The sequence below is a fragment of the Lissotriton helveticus genome, chromosome 7 (assembly GCF_964261635.1).
Source record: "Lissotriton helveticus chromosome 7, aLisHel1.1, whole genome shotgun sequence".
NCBI classification, from domain to species: domain Eukaryota; kingdom Metazoa; phylum Chordata; class Amphibia; order Caudata; family Salamandridae; genus Lissotriton; species Lissotriton helveticus.
Genome location: NC_136068.1, coordinates 173796750 through 173815892, shown reverse-complemented (window position 1 = coordinate 173815892; position 19143 = coordinate 173796750). Strand labels below are relative to the sequence as shown.

Genomic DNA, 19143 nt, shown 5'->3' with positions numbered 1-19143 from the left:
CTGATGGGTCGCAGGCTACCATTGGTTGTAACCAGCAGCAGTATCCTAAAGCCAGTGTGATGATAGTGACAATTAACTTTCAAATATCACAGAGATTACAATTCGCAATGATATCCAATCATGAATCTTGATCGATGATCTTCTCACGTCCTAAAACTCTCATGGTGACATTCACTTAAAGATAGATATCAAGGAAGACCGACTGTAACTTAAGTTTCTCATTATCCTAATATTCTTTGTATGATAGCACCTTTGAGCATGTATTTCCAGCAATAAAAACATCATATGATTGCATGAGTGATTTAACAACAGCAGGAGAAGAAAAGTCATTGGGACTGTGATTGTAGCAGCAGCAGGCGCTCAAGAGGAGGCGGACTCTTGTCTTCACCCAGTTGAGATTCAGATCCCTCCACTTCATTCAGTCCATCAGTGGGGTCCAGGCTCCGGGCGATGCAAGTGAAATTATGGTCCAGTCCATGCACGGTGACCTGGAGTTATCTATTATCTCTGTAGGAATGACTCTACAGGTCTTGGTTCCTGCATAGGACCATGCTTCACTGCTTAATGATTTTGAAGAGGATGCAGAACTGGTGATCCTTTTAGGATTTGGCTAGTTTAATATGAAATTTATTTAATTTTTTTTGCAGAATTTTACATAGCGCGAACTAGACCCGAACCGAACCGGGTATCCGAACGCTTTACATATCGCCAGTTACGTTACATTCCTTTTCCCATTTCGGGGAGATTAAGTGATTTGCCCAGAAACACAGGATGTTTTAGCGACATTAGCGAAACTCGAACCCAGTTCCCCAGGTCCGAGGTCGAGCGCCCTAGCCGTTAGGCCAACTCCTCTCCAATGAAATTGGCAGAGCTGAGTTGCTCAGAAGGTAAGTGAGCTTTTGAGGTCGAGCCTATCTCCTCTGGTGTTTCCGAATGGGTATGGCTGCTACTTTGTATCACACGTTACTGTGTGTAAGCTTGGACACAGCCATTTTGTGCATTGCATTCAAAGGATTGGCCTTAGTGGATTCTGTTGCTCTGTCTCTATTTTTTCTCACTTTTGAATGAATCTAGTGCAATCCATGTCCAAAGGTCTAGAAAAGCCTTCCACGCTACTGTTCATATTTGTTGTGCATTATTATAGGACCAGCGGTCTGTAGGTCAGACACCAACCTATTTCACTTCGAGCACATAACATGAAAAGGCTTGTAATTGACAAGAATGACTTTTTTCCTAAAAAGGAGTCTTTCCACTGCTGCAAACTCTGAGTGCATTTCCATCTGTGCTTTCAATATCAGATTGCATGCTGGAGCTTGTTCCTGACCTCCTGCCAGATTTTCCGAAGATCTTTTTTTCCTTATTTTTTACATTTGACTCTATTGTTGTGAGACAAGAGTGAACAAAACAACCCAAAAAGCTCTTGTCCTCTTTCTCTCTCGATCCCTCTCTTTGGTTCATCTTCCTTATAAATTTTATTTCCTTCTCAAAATAACATATCTTGTAATAACTAATGTTACATGTTGTTGGGCACATAATTTACACTTTCATTAGGTTTTCAGTCGTTTGCTACTTTGGGTCCCTTGGAATGTAAGATTTTACAGAAATAGTCCCTTTCCTACCTTCTGGTAAGGTGGCAAAGTGTCTCAGTGTGCCTAATTTATTTAACATTGTGAAGAAGTTCCTAATTACCTATGAGTTCATTTTTACAGTGCAATGAATTGTTTTAACTGTACCTATTTCTGCCCATAAGGAATAAGAACTCAATGTTGTAATGTATTGCTTCCTGAATGATCATCAGGATCTCTAACACATCTGATTTGCATCAGCAAGGCCCAGTTGACGTAGAGTAATGGCATTACTTACTTTTCCAAAACATTGAAAATGCATTGACCCACGTGGTCCTCTAAATATGACGCATGGAGCATCCATTTTTGGCACATGTCCCTCTTTACCAAACTCTTGTAATGCCCTAATTGCAAGACAGCAGGCTTATCAACAGTGCCTTCCTTGGTTGTGCAACGCCCCTTCCTTTGTGATTACCGTAGCACATTATGGCATTGAAAGATAGGTCTTATGAAGACTCTAAGTTCCCAGTAGGTGTGGATACAGGAGATACCCGAAAGATATTCCCATTTCTGCAGGCAAAAAGATTAGTTGGAGGCCATTCATGTTGTCTCTGCAATAGCTTCTAGTTCCCTCTATGGACAGCGATCCTTTGCACCATAGCAACTACATAGTACGCAATAGACCGCCCAACAGCTCGCGTGAAGTCCGCCTCCACATGGAAGCAGACAACACGGCAAAGGGTCGCTCGCCACAGATGTGCGGTAGCAGTGGATTATATATCAGTGATAGTTGGTAGAAAGTCAATGGGGTGAATCTGAATTTAATGGAGTTTTGTTTTTCATGAAAACAATGTTTTTGTTTGTAAGCAGTGTAAGTAATCAGTTGCTCAACCTAACACTACAAAAATCAACGACTTCTGAAAAATGACATCTAGGCTGTGCTTGCTGTTACTCGACGACATGACCTACACGCTCAACAAATATATGTGGTGAACTCCTAGCTCGATGAGACACATGTGGTATATTTATCATTTGTTCTTTACTTTGTCTTCCCCAATCCGTTTAGTGCTCATTATATATCAATATTTTAGGATTTTTGAAAGAGAGAGGCAATGATAAAACCCATGCATTTGGTTTATGACATTATTCAATTTTCCGTGTTGGTAAGGGTGTGATGAATATTCGTGAATAAAGGAAATACAAACTAGGTGCGGTGATACTGTTATTTTTACTAAAGTTTATTTTCATTTCCTTTGTAAAGCTCCAACATCTTTGTTTTCTTGGCATCGATTCATAATGGTGGGGTGGCAAAAGTGTAGTGCATTGAAATCACCGCTGGACCACCAATGCCCTAAAATAGCCTAACTTTAAAAATAAAGCTAAGCAACCCCCAACATTGACTATAGACCTACCCCTAGTCTTAACTTTAAGACTAGGCCCAGCCTATCCCATACTCACAACTTAATCCAAACTCTAACCAGTAGTGCCTAACCCTTAGTGTAACCCATGTCCTGACCATAGAAGAAACCCTAACCCTAAACCTGCCACTTTCCCTTATGTACATTGTAAACGCAAGACCCTCACCATAAACCTGTTCAAAACCTTAACTCTACCCTTTTACTATTACCTTAACCCTAAAACTAACAATGCCTCTTACAATACCCCTCATCCATGCTCTGTTCCTTTTACTACCTACTTCAGTGCAGTGGTATCCACAGAAGCGGTGATTTCGATGTTGGTCCATCAATGTAATGGATTCTCAGTAAAGGGAATTGACCCATTCAGTCATGTTCAATCAGGAGAGATTCCCTCAACCTGGAAGGTCGCGGCAGTCAGGCCATTACAGAAAAAGATGCTTCAGGACCCTACAACCTTGTCCAATCTACGCCCCATCTCGCTACTTCCTGCCATATGTAAGATCACAGAATCGTGTGTCAATAAACAACTAATGACATATCTTGAAGGAAATGAAATTCTTCACCCCTGTCAAGCGGGTTTCAGAACTCATCACTCCACCGAAACTGCACTTCTGTCATCTGCTGAAACCATCCGTGCTGCATTGGATCAGGGCAAGCTGGCCGTCCTGATCCTATTAGATCTTTCTGCAGCATTCGACACGGTATCCCATGCTATCCTTTTACATCGCCTGGCCAATGCTGGCATAGCAGGAACCGTGCTCGAATGGTTTAAAAACTATCTGGCTCACAGGCGCCAGATCGTTATGCTGGGCGATTTTTGTTCGGAAGAAAAAATTATAACATCTGGAGTGCCGCAGGGCTCCAGTTTAAGCCCCACCTTATTCAACCTCTATATGGTTCCCCTACTAAAATTAATTTCTTCCTTTAACATCGATACTATCGCCTATGCTGATGACACTCAGCTAGTTCTGACCCTTGACAAGAATCAATCTGATGCGGAACTGATACTGAAAGATTGCCTATCAGCAACTTTTCAATGGATGACACAAAATCATCTGAAATGCAATTCGGCAAAAACAGAGACTGTCCCGTTTGGTCCAAACAACGACTTTTCTCCACAACATTGGTGGCCAGAAAAAGTAGAGGCTCCCCCTAAGACTATCAATGTAGCTCGTAATTTGGGCATTAAGTTCGACAACACTCTGTCTTTCAATCAGCAAGCTAAAGAAGTGGCTGGGACATGCTTTGGCATCATCAGGAGTCTCAGGAAGTTCTTTGATCTTCTCCCCCTGAGTGCCAGACGGACTGTTGCGGTAGCTCTAATAACATCCAGGTTGGACTATTGCAACAGTCTGTATGCAGGGCTAAATACGGCAGCACTACACAAACTCCAAGTGGTCCAACATGCAGCCGCTAGGCTAGTCCTTAGACTGCCTAGAAAATCCTCGGCTTCCGCTGCTCTTGACACCCTGCATTGGCTCCCAGTACATAAACGCATCCTGTTTAAGGTTCTCACCATCACATACAGAGCCTTCCACCATCAAGGCCCACTGTATCTGCGTAAGTACTTCAGACAATACCAGCCGTCACGGACTCTTAGATCTGCCACAGCAAATCTGCTCCACGTCCCTAGGTTTAAAAAGGCGACTAGAGGTGGCAAATCCATTGCCGTGATTGGCGCGAGAGCATGGAATACTTTACCTCCATCCCTGCGTCAATCGGTTTCAGAGCAAAATTTTAGAAAATTGTTGAAAACATGGATTTACTCCCAACCTGACTCTGGATGCTTGGCGCTTCTCTAATCTCTCCAAGTAAACAGGTAGTTTGGCTATAACACTCTTCTGCCTTTTTCTACCAGGAATCTAAGCGCCAAGATACTCCTTGGAGTGGTAGTGCGCTATATAAATGCCGTTTCACTTCACTTCACTTCACTTCACTTCTCCCATCAGCTTTGTCAACAGTGTGCAGGTCTTGAATTTGATAATTTTGTCAACTTAGTCCTGTAATGAAAGGCACAACAAAAAACTCTGGTCACTCTTGAAACACTCTGCCTCACCCTTATCGACTGTTTGAAGGCCAAAGCTGCAAACAGTAACAATAATACATTCTCAGGCTTTCTGATAGGTAAAAACATTTACACAGAAAGAGTGAAGACAATGTGTCACTATAGGAAAGTCAGCAGACCTGTCTGTAAGATCTACTATATTCATGCCTTAGCCATGGACATTGCTAGTCGATTCACATTGCATATGTGTATATGTAGGCAGTGCTTAATTTGTAAAGCAATAAGTGTCAGGGCCCTCGTTAGGAGGCTACCACAGCTGGCACTACTCAGTGCCCCTGCCTATGTTGCCAACGACAGTACCAACACTACTACTAACCATCACACTCCACAAATGTGACATTTCAAACTATTCCAGGTCCCCATATTCTAAGAATGGCTAGGGCTTCAGTTATTAGTCATTTTTAATGTGTTTTGAATTAATAAACAACTGTTGTTGTGCTCCTCTCTAAATCAGACAAACAGTGCCCCCATGTGGCAGACTGCTGAAGTCCCGGAACTGACAATCAAGTGTCTGTGCCGAGCACCGGAAACCACAGGCACAATTTAAGCACTGGATTTAGGTCTTGGTGCATAATTGTGCTATTTATGCCCAGATGCACAGTTCAGACAACCCACTGAAGTGTTTCTTGGTGCAACATATTAGGCCTTAATTACTACTTAGCACCAATGGTACTCATTTTATCAACCTTTGAAAAATGCAAGATTGAGTTTGACCTCCAGGTATATAAACGTATATTCTGCCAGTTACGCAGTTCTTCGTAGCAGGTGCAAAGGCTTCTTGTCAGGAGTTGAACCTGAAACCTCAAGGCTGCTGCGCACTGCTGTGTACTAAGCCAGTTAACGCTCTGAGCATATGTGATGAGTAATATCTGTGATTACAAACCCGATCGATTCTCCAGAGGGAGCCTGAACCCACTTATCCAACCATTCAATACAGTGAGCCGGCAAATATAACCAGTAGCCAATAATATAGCATGTGTGGACTGAAGTTACGTTTAATCTATAAAATAAGCATGGATGAAATGAATAAATATAGCACTGATTATTTGCAGTGCTATGAAACTGCAAGAAAGAAGCAACAAGCACCATTTAAAAACACAAGTACAAACTTATATTCGCATTCCATGTATTAAGTATAAAATGGGTGATGCAAATGGTCATGCCAATTTTTTCCATGTGGGATTAAAGTTAATTTCAAACGTAGGCAGTCATGGTTTCACTTAAAATCTGTATAGCATTGCAGATGTACTTATATGTGTCTGATCACATATTGCCCATTAGAATTCCCAGTGTCAGACTTCCTGCTCCTATAGTTTTGATGTCACCTTTCATTTTACATAATTTCATAAGGGTATAAGTCTAGTGAGTATTTTTATTTTGTAAAGTAGAAAATATATATTGATCACCAAACAATCTGAATGTCTAGAAATAAAACAATCTGAATATTTTATTCACATTCTGGGGAATTGTCCTCTCTGGGTTCATCTCCCAGGGAGCCATTTGAGGCATGGTTGTGGGTCGATGCCCAGCAGAAAAAAATATTAATAAAAATAGAATCCTATTCTAACTCCAACAACTGGGTGGAGACGTTGAACATAACACGTGGATGTATAATACAAGCAAAAACTTCTATTACAGATAAATAACCTTTTTCTTTTGTCTTTACTTAGACCCTGGTTTGCGTTGGTGGCCTCTTCAATTATTAGATACCACATGCTTAACAAATTGCAATATGAAAAGATGTGAAGTCACATCGTCTGTCCTTTGAGTTACTAAAGACAAAAAAATGACTTGGTCTCATAAATGGCAGAGATCAGCCAAATACCTTCACTGTACTGCACTATTTAAAATCCTATTGCCCATATAAAGTTATACACAGCCCGCAGGCCAGTTAATGAAGGGACGCTCCTGCCACTGTGGATTTTGTTTAAATAATAAAGGCATACAAGCAAGGCTCTTCATTTATAAACTCACCATGTTGTGTTCTCTTATGCATCGTGCGTCACTCCCTTCCCGGAAACAGCAACCATTCTTTTCTAGTTAAGAGACCTACCTCAGGAATGTGTCATAATTAGGTTAGAGTGCCCCACACCCGCCATGTCAACAGAGACTCAGCCACAAAGGTTGATTGAAGCGCACAGTCTGTCGTCTGCAGACTGCTCTCTGAAAGGTCTAATCGTTTACCGACCTCATTCTGCAATCACAGCGCTCCTAAGGAAACTGTAGAAAATTAGGGCAAAGGCTACGTAATTCTGGAGTCTTAATCTGATTGCACCTTCATTTTAGAAAGAAACCAACTACATAAACATTAAAAAAACATGAAGTTCATTGCAGTAACTCTGTGGGTGGCATTTATAGCTGATGAATAATATTTTGGCAGTATTTGCTTTTATTATTATTTTTTTAAACATCTAAGGCTAGATGTAGGTAAACTACATTTACCAAATCTATAATACCGAATTTTACCGATTCGGTATTTTAGAATCGGCAAATGCTATGTAGGTAATTTCTCGGTAAGTATTACCGAATCGGTAGGATTTGGTATTTACTGAATAAGTAAATACAGATTCGGTAATTCCCATTCATTTCTATGGGCCTGTAAGCCCATAGGAATGAATGGGAATTACCGAATCGTATTTACCGAATTACCGAATCGTATTTACCGATTCGGTAAAAGGGGGGAAACATTCAAGGGTGGCAGGGTGTCACTTTGACACCCTGTTGCACCCCTGAATTGTGCATGGGTGCACATGTGGCACACATACATGCCCTCTGCCACATGGCACTGTGATTAAATGCAAAAAATTGCTTTTTTTAGGGTTTTGTTAATTTACCACCATCTTGTAGTTGGTGGTAAATAACGAATCCTTACAGGTGAAAAGCACTCACTTGAGTGCTTGCTACATTTCAGATTCGGTAATTTACTGAATCGGTATTTAAGAATTCGGTAATTTACCGAATTCTTAAATACCGCTTTGGTACATTACCGAATCTGAAATGTAGCCACCTACATCCCAAATGCCTAATACCGGTCGGTAACGGCCGAAATTCGGTAATTTCGGCCTTTACCGACCGGTATTAGGCTTCCTACATCTGGCCCCTACTCTTGTACTCAGCACCATATTACCTCATGTCATACTTTGAAAACAGTAGGCCGCAACACCTCACCACCTTTTTGTTGAAAGTATTTTAATTTGTTGGCTGTAAAAGTTGGTGGTGGAGTTTTTTTTTTTCTTTGGGTGGTGTTTTCATTTTGTCATCAGTAAATCTCGCACTTGGTGTTGGAACCACATTGCATCACAGAATGTATTTCTCCTTTTCAGTGTTACTCCAATAAAGAACATTTCATGCAACAGGTTAAATACCTCTACAAATTTTACTACCAACAATTACTGCTGACAGCAATCTGTTACCCTGATGCGACTAATACTGCTGACAAATCCAGCTACTACAACTGACGCAAAACTGCTGTGTGATAGTGCACGAACCTCGTCTGTTCCATTTTCTTTCTTTGGCTCTTTCCAAAAAACTTTGGGGCATTCTAGTGATTTGTCCGTCCCTGCTTGTTAGCTGATTTACTGTCACCTGTATCTGCAGGTCTTTGAACATTTTAGCATTTCCAGGCTCCAACTGATTTGTTTGAGATGTTTTCTCCAGGTTGCCATTGTAAAAGCTGTTTGAGAGCAACTGCAGCAAGCATTTGGAATATAATGGGAAAAGTTTTTCCACACAGTGAAATATAAATAATTATATTTTCTAAAATGTAAAATAATTGTTTTGTAGAATATGGTGGCACAGCACTAAAGCAGGGGTTCATCCAATATAGGTACTCTGCTAGGTGTTCAGAAATTTAACAATATTGGACCATTTTGTTACAAAGAGACAACTACAGTGATGAGGACTAGGAAAAACTCTTAACGGGGATTGCATTCAATATTTTGGCCTAAAGAACCTCAATGTAGCTGTTCTTAAATTCATATCTGGCCATCAAATTAAGAATTGTCCTGTATCGCTTCAAGATAGGGGCCTACAAAGGACCAAGAGGGACCATGCATAGACTGCAGGCGCGAAATCAGCGCCGCGCAGGCACTTCGGGCGGGCCATGACGGAACCGCTCCGTCATCAGCACAGTGCCACCGCAGCTGATGACGGAGCGATTCCATCATCAGCGTTGAAGAGGTTAAGCTCTGCTCTTTTAAGGGTCCTGCCCCTGCTAGGCATATTTATATAGTGCTTATGAGGCAGGTAACACTGCCACCACTCTGAAGCGCTATATTCTGGAGCTTCCTCGGAATGTTTCCCAGGACATGTTTTTTTTGTTTTGAATGACATGCTCTGCACCACAGAGGGGCGCACCATATCATTAGTGATCCTGCCCTACAAAAACATTTGATAAGCCTGACTCTGTCACAGATGGCCTTGGACCCTGGCCAAAGAAAGCCATATCCTCCCTCCTTCCCTCCATGCTAGCTACCAAAAGCACCAGGGAAGAGAAGACGAAGAAGCAGCTGTTCCTGCAGCTGCTTCAAATACATTTTAATAACAAACAAGTGACAGTTTTTATGACAAACGAGACACATTTTTTAACCAACGAAAGATGTCAAGGGATGGTTTTGCAAGGGAATTAGTGACTTTATGGGCCCCAAGTGAATGACATCCTATGAACCAAGAATGTGATTTGTAGGCTACCCACCAGTCAGAGTCACAGAGTGTGGAATATTTAACCCAAAACTGAAAACATTCTCAGGACAATCTACCTAAGTCCTCGAGAGGCACTTCTTTCAAGGCACAGATAGGGTTATTATTCTAGTTTATGCATATTTATAAACCCTTTTTTGACTGATTTAATTTGCCATACTTATGTATTTTATAGACTTTACAAATATACAGTAATGCCTAAGTGCTAAGCTCCTCTGTCTGCTTCCCTGCTCTTAACAACTTTCGCCCTGCTTTCAAAAGACACAGCAAATACATCAAAACTATTATTTGGCATCCTGGCTTGCCAATGGTCAAAGAAATAAAGGGCAAATCAATTGCGACCTCTGATTCATATCTTTATGACTGTTGGAAGTATTATTTAGAAAACATTACAGTGATGATTTTTGTCAAAGTGACACAAATTATGAGCATTGTTGTCATAATGATCATCTTACTTTCGAGGCCACTGGATCCCTGTCAAAGTCTATGAGTCAATTTCGTGATGCTTAGAGAGCATCTTAATGTCTCTGGCAGAGATTACAGGACCTCATCATGTCACATTCAAGGTACATGGAAACAACATTTTGATATGATGTTCCTACACCAGTCACTTAATCCATCACATTTTTCTTCTCTCAGTGAGACACCTCAATTGGTACAGATCTAGAGAGACAGGATGCCTTAGGGGACCTGGTCTAAGTGGCTCAAGTTGCACCTTACTGATATGGCCAATAAAGTTGCAGCACGCTTAAAGTACCTGGGTACCCATTCAGAGAGAAACATGTCGTAGTGGTTTCTTGGGGATTGTCTTCTTTGGAGCAGTGACAAAACTGCTTTGCATATGCTTGGTCTATGTAGCAGTACAGTGAGGACTGAGAAAAAGAACAATGGGATTGAATGTTATTCCGAGTATTTACCTGGAGCTGGAATGAACATTCAACCAATCACTCTTTTCTTGGACACCAAAAGTTATTCAACCAATATCAATCATTTGGTAATATTATTCTCTATATAATGTATCCTCCTGAGCTAACACTAGTAAACAAAGCCCCTTTGGATTGCCACCGCATTTTATGCCCACAGTGCTGTTTCAACTGTCCTGTATGAAATGTGTTCTCAAATATATGATGGTATATGCACTTTCTAAAAACTCAAATTCACAGTCTCTCTCCCTTTTTCTGCGTTCTCATAATGTCTTGTACATGTATTTTTACTTGCCCCTCTTACTGAATCCAATTGAGATATTGTTGTTGAAAACACATGTACACCCAGATCTCAACTCGGTCTATGGGTTATACTCCTGTCGCTTTACCCTCATCCTGATCCAGGCATCAAATTCTCAGAAGGGCTTATGAGGAGCTATTGTCTTTTGTACATATAGTACTTGGTTTTCGACTACATTTTTAATGACTACACTGCTAATGAAATGAATGCAATGCCCAACTTTAGTTTGGAATATTAGGAAACTACCTTCCTCTTCCCCTTAGACTAGAATGAGATATGTGCTTCGACCTTTAGAGCGCTTTTTGAGAAATCAAGAAAATTCCTCACGATAAAAGGGTGGGTGAACTATTTTCCATAACTGATAATAATGAATGAGTGAACTGCTTGAATTGAGTTGTGAAGGCATTCTTTAATGGAATCAGAAGGAACTAACTGGAATCTTGTGCTGAAAGATTTTTTAAATATTTTAAATGAGAAGTAAGCCCCAAAGACTGTGCCTTTTTTTTGGTATATGTATGATTATTGTGAGTTATGCAAGGTAAACCGGAGTATGCGTATATATTTAAAAAATAAAGAATTTTTTTAAAGGTTTTCTAAACTAGTGAATTTTGACTGCCGCTCTAGGGTTGGGTGTATTTAAACCTCTATTTTCAAACTTATTTTGAAAGTAAGTTGTTGAGTGTTGCCTAACACATGTTGCCTTTGTTAAGGTGAATCTGAATATGCTGCCATGAGCACTGGAAATGTGAAGGTTGACAAAAAAATATTTTAAGGGTAAGCAGTGGTCCATTGGACCACTGCCTAATCTTAAAAAATAAAACTTGCACTTTCCACTTTATTTCAAAAAGCATACTGTTTCCCTTTAAAAACAACAGGTTGCGTTAAAAAAAGTATTGCTTTATTTAAAAGCAATCACAGACATGGTGGGCTACAGGCCACCATGCCTTTGATGGCTGCAATTCCTAGTGGGTCGTTATTTGCGACCTACCTCATTAACACTGCATGTCAGATACTATTGTAAATGGATGAAGTAAACTTAAAACCTCAATTTGAACTACACGAGGAAAGGACATATTAAAATCAATTATATAACTCATATATGCTTTACTCTGTCATTGTGAGTAAAAGGGACAGGAAAAGGAAGAAACAGGCCAATAAAGTGACGTAGGGCAACTGCCTTAGCGTGCCACTTAGCGTTTGACAAATACTGAAATAGGTATGAATAATTTCCTTTTCTAAGTGTATGGGTAAGGTGCCAGGATGCAAATTTCTAGTTTTGTCTGAAGCGATACAAATCCTCGTACCTTTCCTGGGAAGGATCGAAGGAAATCTGAGAAACACAGTTACCCTGTTCCCATTGGCATAACTAACAACGCTCTCTTCTTAAGCAAGACTCGTAGGTTTTCAACCAAACATGATACTGTTATACCATTTTTCTCGGTGATTCTTTAAAGTATCCCTCTGCCCTGTTTACTTTTTTACTAACCTGGATCTGTCTTACATCTTGAACATCTACTTTTCTACAGAAGGCCTTGTTTAGAGATGGTTGGGTTCATAGTGGGCCTGTAACAACCAAGTACGATAGAACCGAATGGTCCTGTTCCTGTATCCTTTTCATTCCACCCCTCTCATGTCCCTCAACACATTTAAGTGTCATGTTCCCCACACCCCACGCTCCCCGCCTTTCCTTTTCCACCTCACCACTTTGAAGCACCATTCCATCGGGCAATCAACGTGGCTTCAGGTATATTCTAGCGACCCCCTTACACAAACACATTTTCAAACTGCTGGATAAACATTAATATTATGCTCTGGCTCCTTTCCCATTGCTGTTTCCTGTGGTTGTTGCTAATTTCACAACAATGTCATGAATATCAAGGTGGTCAAGGGAAAACATTTTGGGGTGGAAACAGCAGCAGTGTGGCACATATAAATGTTAGCATATGGTGCAAGTTTTAACTATCTGTTATAATAGACACTAACAAAGTAAGCGTGATGCCAACTCTAGAGAGTAGGAAGGCTTGCAGAGCCTCAGTGAGCAGATAAGGATGGACATGCAAAGCAGGTATTGACTGAGGTCCCTGACAAGGATATCCTGAGCACCAGATTCCAGGCAACTGAAGGTCAGCTCTGAAGTCTAGAACTGGAATAGCCAATTGGTGGTCAGAAATTAAGAGGAAATGCAGCAGGTGGAAAATTGGGGGGGGGGGGAGGGGGAATGGAAAAACTGTCACTTTCAAAAGTACTTCCTAGAACTAGCCACATGCCCCACACATGGTTGAGAGGCTAGTGAGGCTAAGCTGTTGTTATTTTCATAAAGGTGTGACCAAAACACTCAGTAACGCGAGGTGACAAGGCTCTGGAAGTACCCTTGCTAGTAGATGGAAGCACAGCCTTGTCCATAAAAGATGTGAGTAACAAGTTCTTCAGAGATGCCAAGTGGCACAAAAAGAGGATTACATGGGAAACATGGGTACAGCAAGGTATAATAACAATGTTAGTTTTTCTTGAGTCATCTAAAGGTTGATTGGCTATTAAAGATTATTCCGTTTTGGAAGGGGTTGGTTGCATCCAGAGGTTCTGTTTCTGCATTTGTTGGTTGCATCCCTGCCATCCAAGCAGCTTATTATTGTTTTACTAATTGCTCCTTTCACTGCATATTGAATATCAGGGGCATAGCTTCCTTTGGTTCAACAGGTGCAGTGGCACCGGGGTCCAGAGGCCTGAGTGACCCACTAAACACTGCTTTTTGCTATACTTCATAGTTCAGACAGTGGCACGGGGGCCCATTTTATTCTCTAGGGCCCATGACACGTCACTGTTTAATATGTAGGCATTACGTCAACCATCAAGGATAACTCACCTCATCATTTTTATGTAAAAAAATCAGTTAAGTCTCTCTTTTGTTTTCTTTGAAGTTTGTTAATATTGAGTAAGCAGCATATGGATATTTTTCTGTTTGTGTTGAAAATAATGTTCCTACGAGTAAGGCAAAAGAGATGAATATACCTCACATTTACACTTTATTTTCATTCAAAACAGGATACCACTACATCAGTGCGTGTCGGCCTTATGATGGAAGAAATGATCTTCAACTTGGCAGACTCGCATCTGTTCTTTAATGACCTGGAGGTATGTAGCTGCTTATTTGGGTTACAATCTTATTACTTAATTACCTGCATCTGGTTTGGAGGGCATGCTTTTTTTGTATTCCACCTACCATGAAACATTTGCTGCTGAACACAAGAAGTCATTAACAATGACCAGTGATGGTTTATTAAAAGCAGACCATACCGTGATTATCTTCTGTACTCCCCAGCTCACACAAGGCCCTTTAAAGTCAAATTGATGTCATCTTGCAATTCCACTAATCTAATAAGGAGAACATCATGTCCTCCTTTCTAAATTTGCTATTTAATTAGTTTATTAAGTTAAGTTATCTGGGACTCTCGGAGGTCTGCCATGATTATGAGCGGTCGGTAGGGTACGGCTGAATGTGGTCGCGAGGTCGTCTGGCACTTACCACAAGAACTTTTATTTTTTCATGTTGGGAGGCTTGATGTCTACTTGTGTTTTCTAGTCCAAATTGATTGTCTCTTTGAACTTTAAACCGTAATGTGAGGCAATGATTTAGTCGAATATTTATTTATTCATGTATGTATTTATTTATTTATTGCAGAGGCGTGTGACAGGTAGCATGAACTCTTATTGCGCATCATGGATGGAAGGGCTAGATGGAAACAGTCGCTTGATTTTTAGGTCTGGCTTACAGACCAATTTAGCTGTTTAATCAGATTACTGCGATCAAGCACATTTATAAATAATAAAGACATAGATAGGTAGCGGGGTCTTGGGTCAGCCATCTTCGTTATTTGGTCTATTGACATGTTAATCACACTTTGCTTCTACCCACCACAGCGTGAGGCACAGTCGTGACTCGTGGAGGTTAGTGCAGTGGGGCAGGGTGGGGGTGGAAGTGACAAACGACGGAATAGTGAAAATAAAATAAATAAAACAACATACCTTGCGCTCGCCGCATTGCCAGTGCGGCGAACGAAGATAAGTAGTTTTATTTATTTATTTTATTTTCCCTATTTCATCGTTTGTCACTTCCCCCCCCCCCCCCCCCCAACCTGCCTCGCCCCCAACCCGCTTACCTGCACGGGCTGCCACTAATGTGGAATTCGAGTCGGTACACTTCAGCCTTTAGCTCTCTTCCACTATAAGGAAAGCATGTTACCTGTTGGCACATGTATATCCATGTGAAAGGGCCTGTGTCACCCTTACGCCTGCCATGAGGCAGACGTAAAGTTTTGACATATTGGTGTCCTAGAAGTTGTGCAGCGAAATCTCATAGATTTCACTACACCACTCCTACGACCCTTTTTTTGTGGGCGAATGCCCACCCTACATACATTATAACTGACTCGGGTATAATGTAGCACTGGGGTTTACGAAGTGACGCATCTGCCTTGATGCGTCGCTTCGTAAATATGTTGCATTATTAACGCCACCGAAGTGACGCAACGGCGGTGCAAAAGTGACGCGGGCCTTCATAAGGCCTTTAGTGTAGTGGCTTGTACTTTGATCTTTTGTGGAAAGTACATAGGACCAGGCAGATTCTTTGCAGTAATACCTAGTCCTGAGTTACACTTCGTGAAAGTCACTTGGAAAGGAAGGGGTGGTGATGCATATGACTTTAGATTTACAGCTAATAGCACTTAACCCCTTGCGTGCGTTCGTTGGCCAACGGCCGTCGCGAGCACTACCTCGGTAGTGCTGCGCACGTCCGTTGGCTGACGCGGCACCGCCCGCGCAATGGAACGCCCTCACCGTGGCGGAATTACCACTGTGGTAAACGCGTTACGAATCAGGTCAAAGTGTGAGGCAGGCTTATCTCCTGGTGTAACTGGTTGACTTACTGTACATGTTGCTGTTGTCTAGGGAAAGGTAGTGTGGAAGTACTACATCCAGGGTTCATGCCTCCCTCTACCTGCTTGACCTGCTCCATTGTGTCCCATTACTTCCACTACTTGAATTTTGGTTACCCAAAAACGTATTTCACATGGTTCACCAACGAGTGAGGCGTTGGCGACCAGAAATGTCAAATTGTAGCAGGAAATACCCGTATGACAACACAACATGCCTTCAAATTGTCAACGTGCACAGAGAAATAAAATATGTTTAATATCCCAATGTAAACAACAGTGTAAACATCTGTTTAGCATCACCGTTGATCCCGCGTGAAGCCCACAAACCTCAAGATGAGAGACTTTTGGTGAAAACCTCCAGCAATAGCAATCGGGGTGAATTCGTGTTTTTAGTTAGGCCGAATGATAATGCAAAACACATCAAAGACAACTTCGAACACATAGTTAAAAAATGAGAAAATGCATTTACTGGCAAGAGAAGCCACAAAGAGAACTTCTTCTTGGCATGGGTAGTAATTGGAAAAAGCTGGCAGTAAAAGTTCGACATTTATTTAAAACACACCATTGATAATTTGGACCACATTGTACGCGAGATAGGAAAATACAGGCAATTTGCTGTCAAGACAAGAGACAGTTTGTCTCTTAACCGAAGCACACAACTAAATGCAATTTTAAATGAGCCGATAAAGCAGTGTAGGATGTTCTACTCGGCTGTACCAGCTATCTGTAGGATAATGCGACGCTGGAACCAGGCAAGTTTACGCGATGTGCATAGTGTAAGGAGTGTCATTACTGGGAAATCTTAACTGACAAGATGTTAAACACCTAACAAACAAATTAGCTAACTTTGTCTTTCTTGGTGATTTGAACATCCATCCGTGAGCCTTTTATTTAATTTTTATTTAGTTTCATGCAGTTTTAAAATTACGCAACCTTCATCAAATTTGTAATGCCCTGTATTCAACACCTTGCAAGCAAAAGATTGATGTTATTGTTCAATCTCATCATTGTACCTTATTGATCTCAACAAAACATCCCAACATGAAGCCAGTGAACATGTAATATATTTCACAAGACAGTTGGATGCCTTTGAGTCTATAATAATACAGTTTTCTCTACCTTTTTCTCATAAAACATGTCTTACCAGCTCACTCAAAACCCCCAATAAATCTGGAATGAGACAGAAATTGTATTTGTGCCTGATTTCTTATTTCATATAGGGAGCAAATTGCGCAGTCGCGGGGTTTTACCTGTGTATTACGTGGCGGAATCCCCGTGGGTAAACAGGTCAGAGAAAGAGAAATGTAGTTTAGCAGTAGCTAAAAAACAAAACCACACCTTGTTCTCCGTGCCAAAAATGGGAAAATCAGGCAATTAAATCATTGAGAGTAATATTGTAACTACGCATTAACTTTATTTCTTCAAAAGGTTTTTACCACACAATATCCCCAGCCACCTCAGAACGAGCATAAAAGCAATTTTGAATAAAGACAAACGGAAATATAAAAATTAGAGAAATTTAATCAAATATTAAATAAGAAAGAATGGTCTATTTAAAGTGGCATATCAAACAAATGCAAATGAATTTACAGGAACTGGATTTTCAATGAATGTAGCAACATTTGACAACTTATTGACTACGGTGATATACATGAGAGAAGACAATAGCAAAGCAGACTTCCCTGGGCAGATAATAAATTAGAAATGATTTTTCCCCTTAATTCCCCAAACAAATGTATTTATATTGTCTCGAAATGCATTAGCTTGCTGAAAATTTTTTTACTGAGGAAATATTGAATAGCAAAAATAAATGAGAATGCATGCAGATTTTCCAAACTCCCAAGTTGCTTTTACGCTGCCGATTTAACCATGCGAACCCATACATAGTGAAATACGCATGAAGAAAAGGGGTAGAAAAGAGGCGTATCATGCAGTAATGGGTTGTGCAAACGTCAATACGACATTTTATGCCTCCTTCAAAACTCCTCAACTAGAAACTGGCAGGCGATCCTGACTGGGGCAGTTCCGCACCCTGCAGTATCAGTATTTCCGCAGGCAGTATTACCACACAAAAATACTTGTTCACTGGTAATGGAGATGGCTTTATATGTTTTTTGATTTGTTGTCCAGGCCTAACCTATTTTCTATAGTTTGTTCCGAGCAGCTTTATGGTTAAAGCGTGAAATGCATGGGTGTTGGTCGTTGTCCTGATTTGTACTCTGTGTTTCAGATATGTCCTTTCATTATTTACACACCTGCATTAGCATCATGTTTCCTAATGAACAATTCTCGAAGTCCTCTACATAGCACTCACAGATCTGTGCCAAGATATCCCAGTGTTTCACCCTGCAGCTGACATTCCATTCCACCAACCACTGTGTGGATGAACATTGGGATCCGCCCATCCAGCATTTTTGGATTCTCTAAAGCTCTTGAATCCACCCTAATCCTACATGTCACCACCACAAAGTTCATTCAGTCTCAAATTAGGAAAGAGCTGAAGACACACAACTTTAAAGAACAACTACATCACACCAAAGTCACATATCACTTCTGGTCTCAGAACCCTGCCGCCCCTCCAGTCACACGTTTATCTTTGCCTTTGACCCAGTAACGCACTCAGCTGTCTTTTTACTAAGTTTGTTCTCAATACTTCAGGTCATTATGGACAACTGTCTCCCATCCTGAGCCTTTCCAAATAATTGATTTCAGATTGGTTAGTTGAATTACTTAAATTTAAGCAATACGAGATCACAACTCCCAAAATGCACTAGGGTATCACTCAAAAGTCCATGCACCCTATTATCAAAAGTGGAACAATGGTGCAACCGGCATGTTCCTCTGCACGTTGCCCTCCATGGGTACATTGATTTTACAGAAGTGGCCACCGATGCTTGCTCTGCCCTGTCTATAATAGAGTTTGCGCCAGTGGTACACATGCGACCACCACAGTCGCAAGAAAGTGTTCCCTATTTTGCATTGGTGGTGTAGCCGATAAAAATAAGGTAATACTTTTCCTCCTCACCAGCAATATATTACAGACACTGGACATTGACTGTTGTGCCTCATTGAGGTGCCCCTTGAAAGGGGGGGAAGAGGTCTCATTTAACCACCAGACATCGCTCTGCAGGCGTGGACAACCAGTCATTGCACACGCCTACAAGGGGATCTCTGACCCCCTTGAAAACATGGGCCAGGTTGCCGCCTGCAGATAAAGGTAGACCGTCATCGTAAAATAGCTG

The 19143-nt window shown here is 41.1% G+C and overlaps 1 protein-coding gene across 3 annotated transcripts in view; it reads left to right on the top strand.

The window, feature by feature from the left end:
- Positions 1–19143, top strand: part of EYA2 (EYA transcriptional coactivator and phosphatase 2) — a 309526-nt gene that overhangs the window by 257738 nt on the left and 32645 nt on the right. For all 3 annotated transcript variants that reach the window (XM_078651875.1, XM_078651877.1, XM_078651876.1), the window contains exon 10: positions 14013–14102. In XM_078651875.1, coding sequence (XP_078508001.1) covers positions 14013–14102 — 90 coding nt within the window. The remainder of the gene's footprint in view (positions 1–14012; positions 14103–19143) is intronic.